Source organism: Eublepharis macularius, chromosome 14, assembly GCF_028583425.1.
Source record: "Eublepharis macularius isolate TG4126 chromosome 14, MPM_Emac_v1.0, whole genome shotgun sequence".
In the NCBI taxonomy this organism is placed as follows: Eukaryota; Metazoa; Chordata; class Lepidosauria; order Squamata; family Eublepharidae; genus Eublepharis; species Eublepharis macularius.
Genome location: NC_072803.1, coordinates 64,479,058 through 64,495,206, shown reverse-complemented (window position 1 = coordinate 64,495,206; position 16,149 = coordinate 64,479,058). Strand labels below are relative to the sequence as shown.

General features: G+C 44.1%; 1 protein-coding gene across 1 annotated transcript in view; it reads left to right on the top strand.

Moving 5' to 3' along the window:
• Positions 1-416: 416 nt before the first annotated feature.
• LOC129341921 (histo-blood group ABO system transferase-like) overlaps positions 417-16,149 on the top strand; it is a 31,509-nt gene continuing 15,776 nt past the window's right edge. The window contains exons 1-2 of the mRNA XM_054997277.1: positions 417-499; positions 4,398-4,491. Coding sequence (XP_054853252.1) covers positions 484-499; positions 4,398-4,491 — 110 coding nt within the window. The 5' untranslated portion in view covers positions 417-483. The remainder of the gene's footprint in view (positions 500-4,397; positions 4,492-16,149) is intronic.

The window sequence follows — 16,149 nt, the reverse complement described above, 5'->3', positions numbered from 1 at the left end:
TATCGTGCCCTTCATCCATTGTTATTACGAAACTGCGCAAAACGTGCCTTTTCTTTTAAAAACAAGAAAAGGTTGGGCTGCCTAGCTGCGGCGACAACAGGGGCAGGCTTCCACAATGACGGAGTGTTCCCAAACGTTAGGAATCGTCATCAGAGGAACACACGGACTGCTGAAAATTCGGACTGACGCGGAATAAATGGAGGCGGAACAAGACAGGTGATGTTGGGCATGGTCGGGTTTTGACCAGTTTTGGAGCGAAAGTATGCGGGAGTTTCTCGCTATATCTAGACCGTGTGGAAATGGCCCTTCTCTGCTTGGAGCATTCAAAAGATAATTAGCTTTTACCTTAGAAGGGGAGGGACAGGTTCACGGGAACCTGCTGCCATAAATAATATTTTCTTAAGCGCTCCAAGTACGCAGCAGTTGCTGAGGCACGTCTCTCGCCACTTAATCCACCTTACACCAGAACGTAAGGACATTGCAATGCAAATGGATCACCGTAAGTCCCTTCGGATGCTTTTGTTAATCACACTTTCAGAGTGAGTTCATTTGGGGTGTAAATTCTGACTTGGGGTGAAGAACAGCAGTGTGTGGGAATTAGGGCTGGAAACAGATTTTGTTTTCCTTCTTAACATGGAACGATGACCAAAGCATTATTATGAGACATTGGGAGGGAGCAAGAGAGCTCCAATTCTCAACTTGTCATGTGGAAACCTGAAGTTCAGGGGACTTACATTGACTGAGGGCTTCCTTCATGCTGGTATCTCAGTGCTTAGAGCTACATGTACTGTGTACTAAATTTTATTTTAAGCTGCACCAAGAAAAGCAAGTTTGTGAATGAACATCCATGTATTTTCTTAGTTTGCCCAATTTATTGTGATTTTAGTACACAGAAGGGGCAATGGGCTATGCGGGGGAATGAAGCCCCACCTTATTGAGGCATATTCTGGACACGAGGGGCTGCATGTGTAGTGGTTAGACCTGGATTCAAAGTTCCACTCAGCCACAGATCTCACTGGGTGACTTTAGGTCAGTCGTTCTCTCTTGGCTGAACCAACCTCCCCAAGCTGTTGCAATGAGAAAATGGAGGAGGCTGCCCTGAGATTCTCAGAAGAAAAGTGGGGTAGAATTGACATCGCTGGCTTTGTTATGGGGGCCAGGCAATTTCCCGTGCTGGGCTCCGCCATGAGAGCTGTTCTGATCTGAGCGAAGCCTTTGAAAGATGTGACCGTGCAATGGCTGCTGGCATGTATGTATTCTCTGTTTGGGCTAACAGCTTGCCTGAGGAGGTCAGGAAGGCGCCCACATTTTTAGTAATCTGTAGACTGTATACAACAGAAATAGGATGGAGGACATTCCTAAAGGCTATATTGTAAAGGAACAGTTCAGGAGGTGAAACAAAAACATGTACCGCGAATAACTAACTATACAAGCATTTCCTAACCTGTACTATACAATGAATAATGAACAACAATAATAACAATATGCCAAAATAGATTTTTTAGTATTTGTCAGTGCAAAATAAGGAATTCATAAAGTGTAATAGTGTCCAAAAGTGCAAAGTGCATTTCGGACTCAGTTACAGAGGCTCCCAATCGCATAACAAATTGTATATATAATAATTGATTATGAGATTGGGAGCCTCCGTAACTATTAATTGTTGTTCACGGTTCATTGTATAGTACAGGTTATTCATGGTATATGTTTTTGTTTCATCTCTTCCCGTGAATCTCTTTGTTTTTAATCTTCTATACAAGAAACAGAATTGTAGTCCGTTCCAGTGTTCATGCTGTGCTTAATCCTCTGGATCATGTGGGCCATGGGCCATCCTGGGAGCGCTCCACAGCGGGCTGATTCGGGCCTGGTCCAGGCCAATTTGGCCCCGATTTGGGTCCAGATTGGGCTGCTGCATGGCGTGTGAGAGTGTGCTGCGTGGCCGGAGAGCGCACCCTGGGTGGCGCTCCCCCCACCAGCCAGGTAAGTGGGGGGTAGGGTTGCCAGCTTCCAGGTAGTGGCTGGAGATCCCCTGGAATTACAACTGGTCTCCAGGCCACAGAGATCAGTTCACCTGGAGAAAGCGGCTACTTTGAGGGGTGGACTCTATGGAATTATGCTGTGCAAAGGTGCTTTCCCTCCCCAAACCCTGCCTTCTCCAGGTTTCACCCTTGAGATCTCCAGGAATTTTCCAACTTGGAGCTGGCAACCCTAGTTGGGGGGTGGAGGGTGGTAGCAGGGGATCCCGTGCCCCCAGCAGGGGGACTGGCAACCCTAGTATAGAAGCAAGTACTTCTTGTGGTCTGTGGTGTAGATTTAATCTGATGCATGCTTACCTGTTGTACAGTCCACAGGTTTTTCATTTATATGACTGAAATTATGGAATGAGTACAGCCAGTTCCGGCAGTTCCCCAAAGAGGTCACATGTCAGGTGGCCCCTCCCACCTGACTCTCGGCCATTTGGGGCCTGTTCCAGCCTGGATTGGGGCCGAAATGGCCCAGATTGGGCCGCTGACAGGTGATGGATCACTCTCCCACTCACCAGCGGCCTGATCTTGACCATTGGGGCCCCCCTTTTGGCCGTTTTCAGCCCCTTTTTGCCATTTTGGGCCCAATTTCGGCCCTGAATGGCCAGGATTGGGTCCAAAACAGCCAGGATAGGTGATGTGTGGGGGGGTGTTATATGCAAATCAGTTATGCTAATGACACACTTCCAGTGATGACAAGGGGTGTGGCATATGCTAATGTGTTATGCTAATGAGTTCCTCCAGCTCTTTTTCTACAAAGTGACCCCTAAGTACAGCCAAGAACTGTAGCCAACCGGATGTCCTAAAGTGTTTTAGATCCAGAGGAGTTAGCCGTGTTAGTCTGTAGTAGCAAAATCAAAAAGAGTCCAGTAGCACCTTTAAGACTAACCAATTTTATTATAGCATAAGCTTTCGAGAATCAAGTTCTCTTCGTCAGATGCCTGATCAGATGCCTGTTTTGATCAGGCATCTGACGAAGAGAACTTGATTCTCGAAAGCTTATGCTATAATAAAATTGGTTAGTCTTAAAGGTGCTACTGGACTCTTTTTGATTTTGCTAAAGTGTTTTGACTCTGATCTTTTCAAAAAGATTGTACCAAACCAAGTTTGGGAAAGAATGTAGCAAAGTCTGCCAAGACCACCAAGGGAAGAGCATTCATTCTTGCCAGAGTAGAAGCTCTTCTGAGCTTTGGTACTGTCAAATGATAAAAATACTTTGGCAGTCGCATCCGGAGGGCAATACCTAACTAAACAGTCGAATACCCTCCGTGCCCTAACAGACATATTAGTAATGTCCAACTTCCTGAAATACATTTTTATTTGCCTCATTATATCTTTGGTCTCTGTGGTCTTGACCATATTGTTATTCCTAGGCATTTCATTTTCTTTCCCAACAGTGCCTGGATGAGTTCTAGTAGAGTGGGCCCTCCCTCAGATTTTAAAATCTTTATTTTAAAAATAAATGAATTCATCCATGCCTTAGCTTCCATCGATATTCTACCCAATTCAGCTTTCAGAGCTATTCCCGAAACACATCTGGCAGTAGTCAATAAGCATCAGAAAAAACCATACTGAATGTAATCCATTCTCTCAGAAGCAGCCTAAATCCAGATTTCTGCACTGTACAAAAATTGATATAGAACCTTGGCATTATATACCTTTAAGGCTGAGGGGACAAATTCACCTCTAGCTGCATAAAAATATTTTACAATTGTTCTCCCTCTTTTCAAGGCAGTATTCCTCACCAAATCCAAATGTATTTCCATGCGAGGGAAAATATTGCAACTAAAACGCAATATTTTGGGCCCATTTCAGCCTGGATTGGGTCCCAGATTGGGCCTCTGACGGGTGGTGGATCACTCTCCCGCTCAGCAGCAGCCTGATCCTGACCATTTTGGGCCCCTTTTCGGCCATTTTCAGCCCCTTTTTGCCATTTTGGGCCCAATTTCGGCCCTGAATGGCCACGATTGGGTCCAAAACAGCCAGGATAGGTGATGTCAGTTATGCTAATGACACATTTCCAGTGATGTCCAGGGGCGCGGTGTATGCTAATGAGTTATGCTAACAATTTATGCTAATGAGTTCCTCCAGCTCTTTTTCTACAAAATGACCCCTGCCTACAATAATGTCTGCTGCAGCACACATGCCAATCACGCTATCCATGTTTGACCTAGCTTGTATTTTCCAGTGAACATATAGTATAGTTATGAGTCTAGGAAAAATACAACACTCTGCAACAGAAGCCCAGCCTTGAGGAGACATGTCCAGATCATGTGCAACTGAATGGTGTGCAGATATATGTACTATGTGGAAAGACAGATTGATTTGAACCTAGTGTTCAGTCCTCTTGTCTCATACAATGTTGTTATCTTGCAGAGAAAATTAGGATCAGTGGTCCTTTTTCAAAATACCATGCTCCTCTGGTCTTTGGGCTATGCTTATTACCATCTTTCATCCTGGGATACTTGTGGTAAGCCATTCATTTGATTATAAGAAATGTTTTCAAATTCTGTTCCAGGCAACCTGGTGGGTTCTTTCTGGGAAGCTTTCTCAATGAGGTCCATCGTTGCAGACAGAATCAGCTTGCCCACCGTGGCCAATCGCCCTCTTCCAAAATGCTCAGAAACAAAAACAGATGAAGAAAAACAAAGGTCCAAAAGAAAACAAAAGTATAAGAAACTAAACAGGGATTGCAGCAGTACACCCACCCCCACAAGATAACCCCCCTAAAAGTTAATAAACTAAACAGAAGTCAGCACCTCACCATCTACATGAACTAGAAAGAAACAAGGAGGGAAAGATCCAGAGGAGTTAGCCGTGTTAGTCTGTAGTCGCAAAATAGTAAAGAGCCCAGCAGCACCTTTAAGACTAACCAACTTTATTTAAAAAATTAATTTTTTTTTTATTTTCAGAGCAAAGAGGGGTACAAAAGAAGAAAGGGGAATAACAGGGTCAGAGGAACATTAAGATTTTGCACTACAAGAGTTGTAATAATAAAATACAGAGTACACAGAACATACCTTAATCAGAGTTCATCAGTATTGTATCTCCTATTCCAACTCCTCAAACTAAATACGATCTTTTTCCTACACAGTATTCAATTTTAGATCAACTAAAGGTCAAAACAAGTGGTCTCCCTGTACATTCTGACTGCTATATCTAAGTATGGTCTAATGCTTCTATACAAATAGTTTCTATCAAGCTTAACTATTTTGCCAAAGCTCCCATATCATGCATTCTACCTCATCACTGATATTTAACCAATTTCATCTTATCAAAACCTATCCAATCTATAACAGTATACGAGTATACCATCCTATTCCGGTTGCTGCAACTAAGACATTTTATGCATTTTATCCTTTGTAAGCAAAATAATTTCCCCATTTTGAATTCTCTCATTGGTCTTCTGTTTAAATAGCTTCTTAATTTTGCCATTGTTGCGTATTCTGCCATCTTATCTCTCCAGATTTCCTTAGTTGGGCATTCATCTTCCTTCCATCTGGTTGCAAATATCACCCTTGCCGCCGTCAGTAAATATCTGAATAGTTCGTGTAGTTTTCTATCTACATTTTCTGGTAGTATTCCCAACAGCATAGTTTGTGGATTCATGGCAAAATCAAATTTTAAAATCTTTTGCGTCTCAGCATGTATATCTTTCCAAAAGTTTTTGCTTTTGTGGCAAGTCCAGCACATGTGATAGAAGGAGCCATCTGCTTCATTACATTTCCAACATGACCTCACATATTTCTTGTCCATTTTCTCAATGTCTTTTGGTGTGATGTACTATCTAAAAAACATCTTGTACCAACTCTCTTAATGTTTGACTTGCTGTAAATTTTATGCTCTTTGTCCAGAGATTCTCCCACTGTTGAAATGTTATTTCTTCTCCAAAATTTTGCATCCACTTTATCATATACACTTTAACTTGTTCTGATTCTGTGTCATATTGGAGTAAAAATTTATATATTAGACCCAAGATGTGTTCTTTTTTCTGTATGATTAATTTCTCAAAGTCGGCAAGATTCCTTAACTGTCCCCTGAGTTTCTTCTTAGCTTCTTGTATTCTGGAAACTGCCTGAAAATACACGAGCCATTGTATTTCCTTTCCTTCGTCTTGAATTTCTTGCCATGTTTTTATCTTTCCTTGAGAGTTTATCATATCTTGGTACATTATAAAATCATTATCTCTTCTTTGACTCTTATCACAAAAGGCATCAATTGGTGAAAATAGTGGTGATATCAACGGGCTTATTCTTCTTCTAAGAGAATCCCTGTCTCTTATAACATGACTTTCATGTTTCCTTCTTGATTTTTTTGCCACCCATAGGAGGTTGTGTAGTCCGTCTGTCAAGTCCGCCACTTCTAGTCATATTAGTCTATCTTTGAGGTTTCTTATCCAGTCTATAATCCAAACCAGACCGGCTGCTTCATAATATAATTTAATATTTGGGACTGCCAATCCTCCTCTGGAAGTTTCATCTTGTAATACCTTGAATCTTACTCTTGGTTTTTTACTGTTCCAGATACATTGATTAATTTGTCTCTGCCAATCTTTCAATGTCTTATATTTTATGCTGATTGGTAGCATTTGAAACAAAAAATTGATTTTCGGTAAAACGTTCATTTTAATCGCCAAAATCCTTCCAATCCAAGACAAATTTAATTTGGACCATCTTTCCAGATCTTTTTGAATTCTACTCCACAATGTGATTCCACACATGTTGGATAATGCACTTCCAATCCTCTTTATAGATCATTTGGAATGGATTTTTTTGTGTGCGGAACAAAAAAATCCACCTCAAACGATTGATAAAGTGCATTGAAAGTGCATTATCCAACGTGTGCGAATGTCTCATAATTATCTCTAAACAAAGTAAGACTAACCAACTTTATTGTAGCATAAGCTTTCAAGAACCACAGCTCTCTTTGTCAGATTCTGTGACGATGCATCTGACAGAGAGCTGTGGTTCTTGGAAGCTTATGCTACAATAAAGTTGGTTAGTCTTAAAACTGTTACTTTACTATACTGTTACTTTACTATAAGGAGAGAAAGGAGACCCTATACTGGCCCATGCCCTTGTGGTCCCCAAAGTGATGACTCAAAAAAGAGTAAGGTCTAGGATGACCTTGAATGCATATGGAACAGTCCTGAATGAATCAAGTGTCAGCTAAGAAAGTCCCCAGAATTTCCTGCCACCTAAAAAGCACTCTGACAAATGCTCAAGGATTCTATCATGTCTGTACCACTACATCCATGCCATTGTTTTATCCTGTTCTAATGTTGTGAACCATCACTATTGTGAACCATTGTGTTGTTCTATCTGTGAACCAATCTTACTGTGAACCAATACTGATGCTGTGCCTTAATGTCATATTCGCTTTGCTCAGGTCTACTGCAGGCCGGTCTCTTATCTGGGCAGCTCCCAGTGCTTCGACCTTGTAACCATCTATTTCAGGCAGCAGTGTAATCTTGTGCATTCTGTAAAGTCTAGAATAATATGTAAACATGTAAGAAGTTCCCAGATCTTTTTCACGCTCAAAGTCATGTTTTGTTGGGAGGGGGAGAAAGTTGTTGTGCTTAAGAGGAGGGAATCCCTCCCCAACTTTCATTCCTGTCAAGGTATTTTCTACTGTTTAGTTGCTTACATTGCTGCTGAGTAATCCTATGGACCTTCTATGGAAATGATTTGATTCCTGAATAAAACCTTTTAACTAAGAACCTGGATTTCTTGCTGTATGGGTACAGGGGTCGATCTGCCATAGCCTGTCATCCATAGACTGAGAGAGTCATTAACTGAAAAAATAGGTGTGAAAAATGTTCTCTGAAGGCAAAATGTTCTCCTCTCCTTGTTTAAGAACACATCATACATAAGCATTTGTGGTGTTAATTGCGGTCTCAGAGTTGAATTAAAATTGGTACTCCCTCTGCACCAATTGTCTCTTGTCTTTTGTCCACGGTAACACTCCTTTGCTTGCTGATTGTTAATATAGACCTAATGCCTGTTGGCGTATTAATTCCAGAGTTGCTTCTGCTGATTTTATGAACTGGACCCCAAACTGAGCAGAGAACGAAGGTGTGCACTATTGATGCTTTTTGTGATAATACTGGAGCAAGTTCTAAATCACTTAGCACAACTGTTTTTGTAATTATGCTGTTGCCTTTGCCGCACAGGTTGGGTAGATCAGGGCATGCAATGATAAAGTCATGTTCAAACATTTATCTCCTTGCAAAGTTGTGCTTGTGGTGAAATGGTAGATCTATAAATTTAGACGTGAATGATGAATTTGCACTCTGTGAATACTCAGATGCTAAATTAAAAGGATCATTACAGGCAGGCAAAAGGTTGCAGAAGTTTAACTGTATGGTTCCGTGTCTGGAATGTCAGTGCATGTTAGGGGTAGCCCAGTGAACACACGGTCATGCCTGAAACAAGGAAGATGCAGGTAAACAATGAAGTCTGAAGGGTTCTTATCTGGAGCTGTCTGATAATTTTCCATTCAGTAAGATGGGAAGGGTCTAATGGGCTCTCTAGGAGAATCTCTGTCATTTGTATGTGTGCTGAGGGGAGAGAAGAGATTCAGGAATTCTTTTGGGAAGTCAGGTGAGTCATACCTTAAGGAAAGAGACCAACAAAAATGCAGGAATCAGGATTCTTTAAAATTATTCTGCCTGCTTCTTAATTCCCCAACAAAGAAGGTAAGTTTTAAATTCAGGATGATTCATGTATTACTCATTTTATTTTACTTTGCTCAGATGTTGTTCAGATTTTTTCCCTCTTTTTATAATCAATGGCCCTTTATAAAATTAACTTTTTTCCTTTTTTTGAAATATTTGTTATGGTGTTATGGTGGTTGGTCTGAATCTACAAAAAAAAGCCTTGTGTCATGCTTAATAAGATAGAAAGATACAAAGAAAAGGCAGAGATGCATTTGCCTGGATCTGAATTACTCTAATAAAGTAGTTGTCTAAATTTCCTCCGCATCCATGGTGGATTGGAAGGTGAACCTATCACAGGCACTCCAGGAAGCACAGGGAGAAACCCGCGACAGAGGGCTCTGCTTTGAGAGGCCCACTTTTGCCTTTCTCTGAGGGAAACTACACGTTACTAAGTACCTAGGAATGCTTGTGAACCTCATTTCACGTGTGCCCCCTCCAACTTTCCATGCACTCACTCTCAGAGTCACATTTCAGTTTGTTCCCCATGAGTACATTCACTTGTTTCATATCAGTTCCTCCTCAACTGCTAAAAGTATCCCAGTTTCCTCCACATCCATTCATTGAAATGCAGATCTTGACACTTTCTCACACCTTAAAGAAATGCAAACTGACAATTTAAAGAATCCTACAGTACTTGTTCTTACAGCAAAAACAGAACGGAAATGTTGCTTTGCCCTCCGAATCACTTGCAGATGCAGTCACTCAAAGGGAGCTCCTGTGAAATCAGCATTCACGTGCACTGAGCAAGAACAGCCTGCACATGAATTGAGGACTGCACATACAATCCTGCACTTGAGTATCCCTAGGTACTTAGTAACAGGTAGAGAGACTCTACAAGCGATAGCATCCCTGGGTTGTAAACCCATGTCTGCTGACTCCATTTTTAATTGATTTGTAGTTTTTTTAACACAGAGCTGGGAGCCCCCCCCCCCCCGAAATGGGTAGCCCTAGTTATGCAGTCTTGCTTTCCTCCTGCTCTCACCTCTTTTCTCGGGAGGAAGACAGTGACTGGGCTGGCAAGGCCTGCTGCAGTCTCCCTACTGGTAACTACTCCCACCAAACATGTCCAAGGCACAAGAGACTGTCGGGCGGTCCGCTGTGCCTGAGGGTGTCACTTGGCCATCCCTACTGTGTACAAACATGAACAGATTTTGTATTATGAACTGCCTTGTATTTCTTTCCTTTGAAAAGTGGGGTTGAACTGATCTTCAGGAATAGTGCAGACTAGTGATTCATGAGCACAGAAGGGAGAGGCTGCATTGTGAAAGCACCCGAACAAAAGCATAGATTCTGCCCAGCTTACAGAACTTGCACAGGGTCCTGTAAATGCAGACAGTGATGGATCCAGGGAACTTTCCAAACTGGAAGGAGCTGGGGTGGGGGTGGACTAGATGCCTCCAGCTCCTGGGACCCACTGAAGCCCAGCGTGCCTGTCCTGCCCTCCCTCTCCCTGGCCCCTCTGCAAAGAAGAGCCGCAGCAGCTGAGTCTGAGCCTTCTCCTCCCTGATCCAGGCTGCAAAGGGAGGCAGGGCAGGCAGCATGTGTCTGCCTTATGATTAGAGAGGTGTGGCGGGGGCATCTGGGTTGCAGTCTTCCTCCTACATCTTCTTCAGGCGAGCTAGCCGGTCAGCAAGACCACTCAACTAGGGCTGCCCACCATGCATCTGTTCTGGAGGGGGGCCTCATGGCTCTGTATTTAAAAACTGTAAATCAATTAAAATGGTGTTAGCAGCAGGGCCGGCACCACCATTGAGGTGGTGAGGCGGGCGCTGCAGGCGCTGAAGCGCCAGAGGGGGCACCGGAGGGGGCGCCGTGGGGGGGTGGAGGCACGCACCACGGAGCTGGCATGTCAGCCCTGCAGCTGCTGCAGCCAGCCAACCCTGCGCCGTCACTGCCACCACACGCCCTCGTCCGGGCGCAGCAGCCATGGTCCAGGCACGGCAGGCCTCCAGGGCAATGTGCAGAACCTCCCCAGCCACTTGCCGCGCCCGACTGGGAGAGTGGGCAGCCTCCACGCGCTGTCCCAGCCACCCGCCGACCAATGGGTTCAGCTTGCTGTGTGATGATGTCATCACATAGTGACGTCATCACGCAGTCCGGGGGGCGTGTGCACAAACACACGGGGCAGCCGCAGATGCCAGAAACTCTGGTACCTCCCCTGGTTAGCAGACATGGATTTGAAATCCTGGGAAACCACAACTTGTAGTTTCCCTCTTTGTCACGCACCCCTCATCCAGCCAAATGCAACCACTTGGCTCACTTGAGAGCTGGCACACACAATAGCCAGTCCTTTTGCGCCTGAGCAATCTGCGGATGACACAGGCGCTCTTAAACAACAAGTTCTAACTTTATTTGGGGAAGACAGAGTAAGAAGGGAAGGTGAGTGAGATCACATGCAGGGGAGAAATAAAGACAATGGGGAAGGATTTCAGACCCAAGGAGGAATGCAAAGCAGAGGTAAAACACCACAGTAAACGAACACTGACTAAACTGGGGCCCTAGTTTTACAGTCACAAATCCTGACAGGGGCTTATCCTGCTAGGAAGTCCTCCTCCCTTGCTTGCTTCTGGGACAGACAAGCTCACTCCAGAGTTTTAGCAATATTTTTATAATCACACCCCCTCGTAGGGTAGGTGCTCTGTTCCCACTCTGACTGGAGTTAAGCCAATCAGTTGCTTCCTTTCAGAAGAGAAACCCTATCCCTCTCTGTGAGGCTTTGTTAATTGGGGCATTCCTCACATGTAGCATGATACAGCACAGTGCATGATGCCAAATCCTGTACTCTGCTTTGCCTTGCTACATGTGAGGAGTGTTGGGCTCCTAGCAGGAAGCTGAACATCCTGTTGGAGACCAGCAGGCAGGGACCAGCAGGCAAAGAGGGAGCCAAACTACTAGTGCATGTTCAAGCATCCCTGGTGGAAATGTTCCTTCCATCCAGAACCAGAGGCATCACCGCCAAATTCCTTCATCAATATGCAAAAAAAGTAGAGCAGGAGAAATTTTTCCTTTCCAAGACTCATCTATCCAAATTGTCCAGGATGTATCTCCTGAAACTCTGAATGAAAGGCAGCTGATGAAGCCAAAAATAAGAAAAATTGCTGCCTAATTCAGATTCCAATAGGGCTTCCTGATCAATCTACAAGTCAAGTATAAAGGGTTTCCTGTACAAGTGTGAGATCTGAAGCAAGGCTGCCCACTAATGAGTGTTCTGGGGATATCTGCATCTGATCCTCTAATAAGTCCTCAGCTGCAGAGTGACCAGTACTTGGACAACAAAATGAAACTTGGTTGTCCGAGATTGGAGGGAGGTGTCCAGTGGGGTGCCACAGGGCTTGGTTTTGGGCCTGCTACTTTTCAATATTTTTATCAATGATCTGGATGAAGGAGTGGAAGGGCTGCTCAATAAATTTGCTGATGATACCAAATTGGGAGGAGTAGCAAACACCCAAGAAGATAGAATTAAAATTCAACAAGACCTGAAGACTCTGGAGAAGTGGGCAGCTGTGAATAGGATGCAATTCAACAAAGACAAGTGCCCAGTATTACATCTGGGCCACAAAAATGGGAAGCACAAATACTGGATCGGGGATACACTTCTGGGCAGTAGTATATGTGAAAGAGATCTTGGGGTAAGAGTGGACTGTAAACTAAATATGAGCAGTCAGTGTGATGCAGTGGCAAAAAAGGCCAATTCAATCCTGGGTTGTATCAAAGAGGCCATAGCATCGAAATCGCAGGAGGTCATAGCCCCTCTCTATACTGCCTTGATCAGGCCACACCTGGAGTATTGTGTGCAGTTCTGGAGGCCTCACTTCAAAAAGGATGTGGACAAAATCGAGAGGGTGCAGAGGAGAGCAACAAGGATGATCAGGGGTCTGGAGACTGAGCCCTACGAGGAAAGGCCGAGGGCCTTGGGACTGTTTAGTTTGGAGAAGAGGCGACTGAGGGGGGACATGATTGCTCTCTTTAAATATTTGAAAGGCTATCATTTGGAGGAGGGCAAGGAGGAGCTGTTCCAGTTGGCAGCAGAGGGTAGGACCCAAAACAATGGGCTTAATTTTCACGCACAAAGGTACTGGCTGGATATTAGGAAAAACTTTTTCACAGTCAGAGTAGTTCAAAAGTGGAATCAGCTGCCTAGGGAGGTGGTGAGCTCCCCCCACTGGCAGTTTTCAAGAAGAGGCTGGATTAATATTTGTCAGGGATGTTTTAAGATGATCCTGCACTGGGCAGGCGGTTGGACTAGAAGGTCTGTAGGGCCCCTTCCAACTCTATGATTCTATGAAACTCATATCATACTTGCTCAAAGAATCTGTACATCTACTGGATAAGTTTCCCCCATGTGATAGCAGAAGCATCAGATAAGTTTTATTCACTGCAGTACCATTTGCTCAAGAACTACTGTAAAGTCAAGTGCTGGATTTGTTTTTCAGATCAGTGTGACTGTGTCCCCAAAAAATCAAAAGCCTATTTGGTGCAGTCTTTACAATCCAGTTTGGACATGGACTAGGATTTGATTAAAGATGGTCATTATTTGGTGGGTGTTGCAGATGTATCCCTCACCCAGTGTGTTGTGCAGGCAGAATTGCAAGACAGGAGACCGTCAAGTTGACTTAGCACAGGGGCTACTTAACTAGGGTTTTCTTGTAATTCTGCTAGAGCAGGTTATGCTTGTTCATTTATGAAACTTTTACTGGTTTTTGTCTATAACATATCAGTAGGCGATGGTCATAAACTTTGTTTTTCATGGACTTTGTTCACATTTTGAGCATATAAAAGTGTATGATCTAGGGCCACACCGTTTCTTTATATCCCAAAATATGCCAGCTACTTCTAGCAAACAACTGGGAAGGGGGAAATCCAGATTCTTTCTTTCATTTTTCTGTTTTTGTCCTTTAACAGACTGCCTTGATGTGCCAATTGCACCATGTTAACTCACATCTTAAAGGTCTTAGGCTACGCAATCTTGGATGGCAATGGGGGGGTCAGGGTAGAGACACGGTTTTGTTTGGAAAGTTAGAGTTATTAAGACTTGTTTCTTATTGAAAAGTCAAAGGAAAATGGAGTTTGTACTATCTCAGTGACTAGCAGTGCAATCCTAGGAACAGTTACTCCAGTAATTTCAGTGGGTTTAGACTGGAGTCACTCTGTTTTGTGTTGCAGGGCGGAGTACCCAGGTTGGGATCCACCGCCTCGCCTGGCTTGCCTGTTGCCTTCCCTGCCTCCAACTTGCTGTCATCTGATCAACATTTGGCTGGAAAGACAAGGGGTGGGGGTATCTGCTGCCCCTATTTCTCCTCTCTCACCTCCTGCTGCCTGTTACAGGTTGCCTTGCTCCACCCAAGGCCTCAGTCTGGAAGGGGAGGGGGTATACAGCACCCTTCTCCTCTTCCTTTCCTCCTGGCTTACCTCATGCAGCACGGACACACCTCTTTGGCCATCCCCCCAGCCCTTTAAGTAGGGATGCAGGAAGACCCGAGTATCTCCAGCCTCTTGCAGGAATTCTTGTCCAGTGAGAGGTCTGGAAACTGATCCAGTGCCCCTGTAACCGTTCCCATCACTAGCTGATTGCCACCAGTCATCTCAGACCACAGGGAGTCTCCTGGGCCATGCCGGTCTTGGCGCTGCCCCTCCTACTTGCCACTGGCCCACTTTCCAAGCCAGGCAGCCTCAGGGGCCTATGCAGCTTTCACTGCAACCATTTGAACTTCCCCCGGTGCTGGCAGTGCTTTGGAAGAGGTGCTAGTTGTCCAGGGGCAAGTTGCCATCCCTGTACAATAGATGTACTGTTACTCTGCCAACACATCACTACTGTCAAGAGTTCTTTTTGTACTGCGTGAATTAAAGATGACAATAAAATACACACCCAGAAATGGAAAGGTTAACTCGTTCGGTCAAAAGGACTAAAGTGACTAGGGCACTTATGAAGGAATGGTCACATTTCTTTTATTGCAGGAACGTCACTTTGAAGTCACTTCCTATGACTTCTAAATAGTTCATCAAATCTAAACACTTCATCAAACAATATGTAGCAGCAGGTACACCAAAACCTAGGAGTGTAGCAATTCTAATGACTTTCTGTCACATATAGAGATGGGCACGAACAGAAAAAAAACACGAATATGATGTTTGTTGTTCGTTGCCATCCACGAACAGGGACTCACAAACAACCACAAACATGGCCCTGTTCATGAACATGTTCGTGGTTGACTGTTCGTGGGGGCCAGCAGGCTCTCCTCCAGCCATCATCCAAGTTTGGTCAAGATCCCTACTGCACCACTCCCAGAAACCTGACCTGAGCAGGCACCAGGAAAGGTACCAATAATAAATAATAGCTTGGCCCAGAGCCTGGCAGTAGCCCTGGAACTTGAAGGGGTAGATCCCTATCCCACCACACACAAAGAAAATTCAAGATCTAATGCACTCTCTCTATCAAAATGCCAACAGCAACTGTCTCTCCCTCTCCACTGTCTGCAAAGTCAGAGCTGGGAGCCCCCCTCCCCTCTGGTCTTTGCTTTCTTGTTGTAACAAATTTGGAGCTCCACACTTGAAAGGAAGACCTACCTATCAAGCTAAATTGGGCTTGGATTGAGGTTTCCATGGCAACAGCAGGAGTTCAGACAGAGTTCAGACAATCCCTGCCTAAGTTGCCAAGGGAATTGATTGCAGGTGCCAGACTGCCTGGCTTGACTGACAGCAACGAACAGCAAGGAACGAGGCTTGCAATGACCACCTGTTTGTTTAGAATGGGGCCTCACGAACAGCTTGTTCGTGAACAGCAGATTGGACTGTTCGTGGCTTTTTTTTGTTCGTATTGCTGTTTGTGCCCATCTCTAGTCACATACCTCTGTTGGAGGTATTTGGTATCAAAGTAACTTTTTCATCAAAGAGAGTAGAAAAACTAAAAATTAGAATGGGGTTAGTATATGCCCCCAATACTGACCAAGATGCTTCTGCACAAAATACTTCACAGCAACAGAAAAATTTAAAGAGGGAGAGGTGTTCTTGTAAGGGTATGTCAATGTAGTAAAACAAGGGTATGTCAATGTAGTAAAACATCCAGGAAACAATAAGACCGGCAATAAAAATAGGTACATTTCAACACCAAACAAACCCCACCCTTTTATAGGCTATTCTACATCTGTAGTTTGCAGGATATTTGGAGAAACCTTTATCTGCACAAGAAACATTTTATACACTAAGTACAATCCTACAAAGTGTCCTCCTGAGCATTTCCATTATACGACATTTCTAATCCTTTTATAAAATTGCGCTCTTGGACATTTCTGTTTTGCAAATTCTGTGACATGGTAAGAAGAATGGGAGCCCTCCTGTTTTCTTCAGGCAGGCCATTCCACAAAGTGGGAGCCACATCCGTTAATGCATATGTACATGCCATTGCCCATCTTA